Source organism: Leiobunum rupestre, chromosome 6 (genome assembly GCF_980474605.1).
Source record: "Leiobunum rupestre chromosome 6, qqLeiRupe1.1.hap1, whole genome shotgun sequence".
NCBI classification, from domain to species: Eukaryota; Metazoa; Arthropoda; class Arachnida; order Opiliones; family Sclerosomatidae; genus Leiobunum; species Leiobunum rupestre.
In genome coordinates, this window is record NC_143389.1 from 67,243,186 (window position 1) to 67,250,540 (window position 7,355).

Consider the following 7,355-nt stretch of genomic DNA (forward strand, 5'->3'; position numbering starts at 1 on the left):
CCCTTTTCCTGACAAAAGTAGCAAGTTGGACGTGGATCGTAATATTCCGGTCGGGACCAACCATGCTCTGGTGCGGCATAACGTTGCCGATATGATCGCGAAAATCTGTGACGTGGAGACCCATAACGCGAATGAACCAAATTACTACGAGTCACGTAGCTAGGTGCGTAGACACGGGGTGTATAATATTGATTAACTGGTGGATTCAACAAATGATACGAATGTTGGGCCGCGTTTGTATCATGATGATACCTTTCCAGACGTAATGCGGCCACTTCAGTAGCTAGTTGAGATACTGTAGTTCGCAACGAATCCAACTCTTCCTTCTCTGCCAAGCCGGTAACAGATGCAATTTCACTCACCCCCTGAAGTGTTTCTGGTTGGCGATAACGAGGATCATTTCTTCGTATTTCATGAAGCGCTTCTAAACGTTTCGCGGCTAATAAGGCTTCGTTAAGATCATTAGGATTAGTTTGATGTACTCCGTCTTGTAGGCTAGGTTGTAATCCATACAGAAATTGTTCAAACGTTAGCATGTCATACGCCTCTGCGTCCAGTCCGGGCATTGCCCGTTCGACTAGTCTCCTAAGGTCTTGACAAAAATCGTCTAGATGTTCATTTGGTTGTTGTAGTCTAGCTCGAAATCCCATTACGTGAATTCTCTGGCGCTCCGGTTGTGAAAACGCTTCAGTCAAAGCTTGAACCAAATTTACATATGTGTTCTTTTGATGAGGTAGTAGTTTATCATAGATGTTAAATGCTCGGCCGCTAAGAAAAGTAGGCAGAACTTTGCTTTTCTTTCCCTCATTCCATTCATTAGCAATTGCGCAGACTTCAAAATACTTTAGCCACACTCCAAAATCTCCATCCCCGTCAAATTTTTCTGGTGAAGCGTTTAGGTTCGAGCGAACAACATTGAGTTGAGGTTCCTGATGACGAGGCATTCAACTTAACAAATATCATCATTAATTTTGCGACTCAAGAAAAATTCTAATTATATTACAGTACTATCTCATCTAAGACTACTGCCATAGCCTAGAAGACCCTCGTAGTTTACCGTATTCTCTCTCTCTCTCTACTCTAGTCTCTAGGCCCCGTAGCTCCCGAGTCCCCGGTCCGTTACCGCGTAGATTACCGTACTCGGGGGAAAGCGAGACAGAGGATTGAGGGTTTGGGGCTTTGAGGCCAGGGGGCCTATTCTGTAAATATTCGAAATCCAATTTTCGATCGAAAACTAGATTTCGAACTTCGAGATCACGATGAATGGTATTCGGTAAAGATTTCGAATAAGTATAAATCAATGCAAATTGTCGAAGTCGATTTCGACATGGTATAGGGTATCGAGATTGAAATTCAATTCCCACTCGATTTTTTACAGAATCGCCCCCCAGAGGAGGTTCGACAGTTCGACTAGTTCGTGGGATGTGGAGTCGCGGTAAATGGAAATCCGGTGAATAGGGAAATCAAAATTGATCGAAACCTTGAAAAAATAATCTGTTCATCTCCTATTATTTGATATTATTTCGAATTATTCAACTGGTCACCTTCTATTTTTTCTAATTATTTCGAATTTTTAGTTTATTTTTGATTAAATAAACTAGTCTGAGCAATTAATAAACTGGTCTTTGACCACCTGACCACCGTTATTTCCAAGGCTGGTTGTGTGACTCACGTCCAACTTTGATTTCTCGCGCATCTCTCGCGCTACAGCGGCCATCTCATTCGTTGAAGTTTCTGTGTTAACCTATGAGCAAAAGATGTGTATGACGTCAGCGCCCCTAGCGGATTATTATTTTTAGTATAGATTTTACATTGAAGACAATATAACAACCGAGCGTGGCGCTGACCTCCTACACATTATAGTACAGTTTATAGGCGGAAAATCCTTGCTCGTGGAATTTCAACGAATGTGTACTGTTGGCCGTAGTAGCGCGAACAGCGCGTGATCAAAGTTGGCCGTGTGTGACTAAACGTAGCAGCGTTTTCTAATATGCATTGGCCACGGCCAACTTCGATCACGCGTACCGCGCTTTAGCGGCCCCGTCAATCGCCAGAATTTACCGTGTATATATTTTCCCACCAGGGTTTCGCTACGACCAAAACTTAACGTTAGTCAGATAGGAAAAATCCAAAAAAAACAATTATTTTTAAATAAATTTTAAAAACCATTGAATTAAAACGAATGTAGTTAATATTTAACTAATAATATAATATTTTTTTAATGATTATAATTTTTTAACGGTGTTTATAAATTATAAAAGAGTTAAACAGAAACCAAGAACATCCTCTAGATGCTGCCAGTATTATTGTTTAATACTTGAAACACATGTAAATAAATAAATAAAACAAAAAGTGAAAAGAAGATTCACTGTAACTTCAGGGTAAATATATTATTTTAACATTTTTTATTAAATAATATTAAGTTAAAATATATTATAAGAGCAATAAATTATAATTTTAGGTTTCAACAAGTTTTAAGCTTTCGTCTTTTTAAACCTAGAATAATATTGTATATTTAGTAAGGGCCGGTTTGTAATTTTATCTGACTGAAATTTTTTCCATAATAAAGGTACGAACCTGAACAGAAATCATCCTCCTTGAAATACAGGCTGAAGACCATCTATCTTTATTCTTTTACCTATTTAGTTCCAAAGATGTACCTAAGCATCTTTTATCTTCAATTGTGTATTAGTTTTAAGATTCTTACTCCTAAAACTAATTAGATTTACAGAAAATACTACCTAAGAACGGTTATAAACTCGTGAATTTGCTATGTATATACTATTAATAAAGATTTGTTATTATTAAAGATCTATAAATTTTAAAAGATACATTATTTGAGCGTCAAAACGCTCTAAACACCTCTACAGCCTTCAAAACTATGTATTCTAATATGGCGCCTTCGCGTAAAAAAACGCGTCTCTTTTTCTTCATTTAATATTTATACGGTAATACTTTTTTAAAATTATGAATTATACTTAAATATATTGCGAAAAGATAGTTTAACTTACTATACCTTGGTTTTTCTAAATAGGAAAGTGGAAAACCGAAGAAAAACATTTTTCCGCGATTTCGCTTGTATTCCCCGCCTTTGGTGATAGTAGGTTTTTGGTCGTATGTAGCGCCCAGCGTTGCCAGATCGAAAATCTGAAATTATCGTATCTAGGCCAAAAAATTATCGATTTTCCTGGAAAATTATCGTACATTTCTTTTTGGCGATAAATTTTAATTAATACATAAATGCGTTGAATTTAGATGATTTTTTAAAGCACTACAGGAATTTTAATTCAGGGAAATAAACAAAATGTCTATTATCATTATTAACTGAACTTAATATGTTTAAAAATGTTTTAAAAAATGCGGTAATAGCTAGGAGTAATAAACTCACACTCTGGACTACGCGTACAGAAAATGTATATCATTCATTTTAAGAAGAAAAGTTATATAAATTTATAATAAAATATAAATCGTTCGTAGGTTTTTAAAAAAATCTAAAGATTATCGTACATTATAGTACGTTGAGGCAGAATTATCGAAATAATGGTACGATATCGTACGCCATGAAAATTATAGTACGCCCTAAAAATTTTGATTAAATTATCGCACTGTGCGATAATTATCGTACGTCTGGCAACGCTGGTAGCGCCCCTATCGGGATTATTCATACACGCAAATTAACATTAGACTGATGCGAGGCGATTGACGGGGCCGCTAAAGCGCGGTACGCGCGATCGAAGTTGGCCGTGCATTGGCAAACGTTTCCGTGACGTAATCCGCCGCCAATGAAATTTGAGAACTACTGCTACGTTTAGTCACTTCTTTATTTGAGGGCTAAAAATAAGCAGATGATTATTAATTAATCCATGTTTAAAAATAAAATAAACTGGCGTGAGCTTAATAACAATCAAAGCTTATTGTTTACTAAACTCGAGTTTCAGCTCACTTCTAGCTGGAAAAGCACAAAGCGCTTAATGCATCACATGTTTTCTTTAATTTTACCGAAAATGTGTAACTTTAATAAAACAAAAAATAGCCTTGCCCTTGACATAGTTTCTATTTTTGCAATTTTCGACACGAGTACGAAACCTCGAAGTTTAACTATGCATTGGCAAGGCTTAATGATTTATTTGAATCACTATGCAATTCAAAGAGTTTTTAAAATAAATATTAATATGGGTGGTTAGGTTTGCGGCGTAGTTTTATTATAATGTGTTCGTGGATAATGCACAATCTCAATTTCAGTTCCTTAAGTCATATAATAGAGGTACTTCAAGATTACCATTTACTAATGTACGATTTTAAATCGCCAAAATTCGTATACAGTTTTTGTTGTTCATTACTCGTAACATGTGTTATAGTTGCATTGTTAGCAGTAACATTTAACTATTTGTTTTTGTGGTCACCTTTATATAAAAATGGCAGTACCATCGTACAAGACCTTTCTATTAGGACAACCCAACTTGTACCACAAACCAAAAATACATCGGGCATTATCCAGCTGTCAAATCATTCTGATCTGTCAAAACCTCTGGTTAAGAGGCCTAATATAATAATACCTAATGGTATTGATAATGCTTTAGCAAGGTCTAGTACCAACAAGGTTTTAGAAGAAAGTGGCGAAAAAATCCCATTGGCAATTCGCAATGGAATGAGACTTAATTTTTTACCTGAAACACACGAATTGCGTGTTTTGGATGATGATATTGGAAGTGATAATATTTTGGACAAATATCATCATTCGCCGAAGTCAGTACCAGTAACACCGGAAAATGGTATGTTCTTTATTCTGTTTGTATAATTTAATTTCGATAAATCTTAAACCACTTCTTATTTAGCATTTGATAATAAAACAAAGTTTATTTATTTCATAGTTTAGCATTTTACAGTATAAGTGAAATCGTAGTTTAGCTGCCCTTCTAAAAACAAGCATTTACATCAAACTCAGGTTAAACCCTTAAAGGTACAGAAATTCAAATTTATAAATATTAATTTCCGATGTTAAAAATGATTAGTTTTAACTGTATTTCCAAAAATTTTGGTAAGATTAGAAAATTTTGAGATAATGAAAAAACCATGTTTAGTACTGATATAATTTCAATAGAATAGTGTCACTCTATAGCTTTCTCCATGGCCTTTATTTTAAGAAGCATAGGTGATATAGCCACTTCTCTATAGTTTAATGAAATAGCCTCAACGTTTAGGCCCTAAACAATAAAGTTTTTTATTTGTAGATCAAGAAGCCACACGAGCTTTACATATGGCTTTGCAAATGAAGAAGATAGGAAAAAGTGAAAAAGCTATTAAACTATTTCAACATGCATTGGCACTGAATTCGCTCCATCCTGATGTTTTAAATCACTATGGGGAATTTTTAGAAGACCACAATATGGATATCATCAAAGCAAATCACTTCTACACTCGTGCATTGGTGGTGGCTCCCCTTCACTCGAAAGCCTTACAGAACCGAGAAAGGACAATGCCAGTTGTCGATGACCTTGATGAAAAACAACTCACTAGGATTGATAAAAAGAGAGATTATCTGATACAAGTAAGCATAATTTAAATTTTAATTAATGTTAATCTAGAGCACCATTGCAAATAAGGTTATGGCATTTTTTTTTTTATAATTTAAAATAATCAATCCTAACCCACCCAAAGATGAAAATTCTAGTTGGGATTTTATTCAGGATTAATCAGGGAAGGGTCAGGTCCATTTTTACCTTTTCGTAGTTTTTTGTCATCTTAAAACTTATAGAGAACCTACTTATGCAATTTGTTTTTAAATATAAACTTCTAAAACATCCAAAATCTATTTCATGTAGATTCCCGAAAATGATTCAGCTTTAAAGAGAGTAAAAAAAGAAGCGTATTTTCAACACATTCATCACACGGTTGCCATTGAGGGTAACACTATGACACTTGCAGAAACGAGAATGATAGTCGAAACCCGTATGGCTGTACCTGGAAAAAGCATCATGGAGCACAATGAAATTATTGGTTGGTATACTAGAACTAGAGGTCTATAAATATATTCCATAAGTGTGCCAGTTTGTTGAAACAATTACTGATAACTTTGAAGTGATGTAGAATTGATAAAAATTCAAAGCTTATTCAAATTATAACAAACTGCATTTCCTCACATGCACTTTATTGTGCATGGAATAATTATTAAATATCTGATTACAGGTCTTGAATCGGCATTAAAATACATTAATAGCACACTAGTCAGCAAAGTTGGTAGGTTTTTAGTCTCCGATATTTTGCAAATCCACAAACGCGTTCTGGGACATGTCGATCCGCTTGAAGCTGGTTCATTCAGAACTTCACAAGTGTATGTGGGAGAACACATACCTCCTCCTGCTTCAGACTTGCAAAACCTTATGGAAGAGTTTGTAGATTGGATGAATTCTCCAGATACCTTTGAAATGCACCCTGTTAAGTTTGCTGCTTTGGCTCACTTCAAACTAGTTCAAATTCATCCTTTCGTGGATGGAAATGGCAGAACGGGTAGACTTTTGATGAATTTAATCCTAATGCGAGCTGGCTACCCTCCTGTCATTGTGAGGAAGCAAGATCGAAGTTTATATTATGAATTTCTACAAATGGGCAATGATGGTGATGTGCGCCCTTTCATACGATTCATTGCCAAATGTACAGAACGGACATTGGATGTCTACTTGTATGCCACAGAATATGGCAATGTGGCTAGTTTGCGTGCTTTAGCTTCACATGATACTGACTTAGAACATCAAGTTAAAATTATAGAAGTATAAATTATTATTAAAATACAATATACAAGATCTGTGATATAATATATAATTTAGACAAAGTATTTTGGTTTTATTTCCTATCTAATTTAAATAAAAAAACTATTAACTGATAAATATTCCAGATGATTTCTGCCAAACTCCTTGGTAGAGGATCATAATAAACAAAATCTAGGCTTTGTTTGAGTATGTGCATAAAAATTCAATAAGCTGTGTATTACATGTTACAAGAACGAATAGAAGTAACTAAGAACTATGAAAATATTAACTGCTGATACCATGAACTTTTGAAACTGAGGAAATTGACTGGCGCCCTCTAGTGCCTACATACGTTTATAGTCGAGGATAATGGAGTCAGCAAATTAATTAAAAAATTATATTCCTTTTTTTGAAACTTGATTCAAGCGGAAAAATATATCCCACTTTATCACTTTCCAGATGACGCTACACACAGTTTTAATGCGTTTCCCAACTTTCCATTCTGAAAAGTATAAGATAGTTTCAGTAGGGGACAATGTTAGATAAGGTCTTAGTATACTTCTATCATCTATGTGATCTTGAATTTATGGTTTACTAAATGAAATAAGA

The 7,355-nt window shown here is 34.9% G+C and overlaps 1 protein-coding gene across 1 annotated transcript; it reads left to right on the forward strand.

Annotated features, from left to right (window-relative positions):
* The first annotated feature begins 4,073 nt into the window (after positions 1–4,073).
* Positions 4,074–6,823, forward strand: Fic (FIC domain protein adenylyltransferase). The gene is made up of 4 exons (XM_090177102.1): positions 4,074–4,772; positions 5,232–5,548; positions 5,823–5,997; positions 6,187–6,823. Exons 1-4 carry the CDS (start codon positions 4,208–4,210, stop codon positions 6,771–6,773), a joined length of 1,644 nt encoding a protein of 547 aa, XP_090033228.1. The 5' UTR covers positions 4,074–4,207; the 3' UTR covers positions 6,774–6,823.
* Positions 6,824–7,355: the final 532 nt, after the last annotated feature.

What these genes read in the sequence shown, in the direction of transcription:
- Fic (XM_090177102.1), top strand. Translation starts at nt 4,208, where the DNA reads ATGTGTTCGTGGATAATGCACAATCTCAATTTCAGTTCCTTAAGTCAT. An exon ending in ACCAGTAACACCGGAAAATG is followed by an intron (nt 4,773 to 5,231) that starts GTATGTTCTTTA and finishes TTTTATTTGTAG; the next exon opens with ATCAAGAAGCCACACGAGCT. An exon ending in AGAGAGATTATCTGATACAA is followed by an intron (nt 5,549 to 5,822) that starts GTAAGCATAATT and finishes TATTTCATGTAG; the next exon opens with ATTCCCGAAAATGATTCAGC.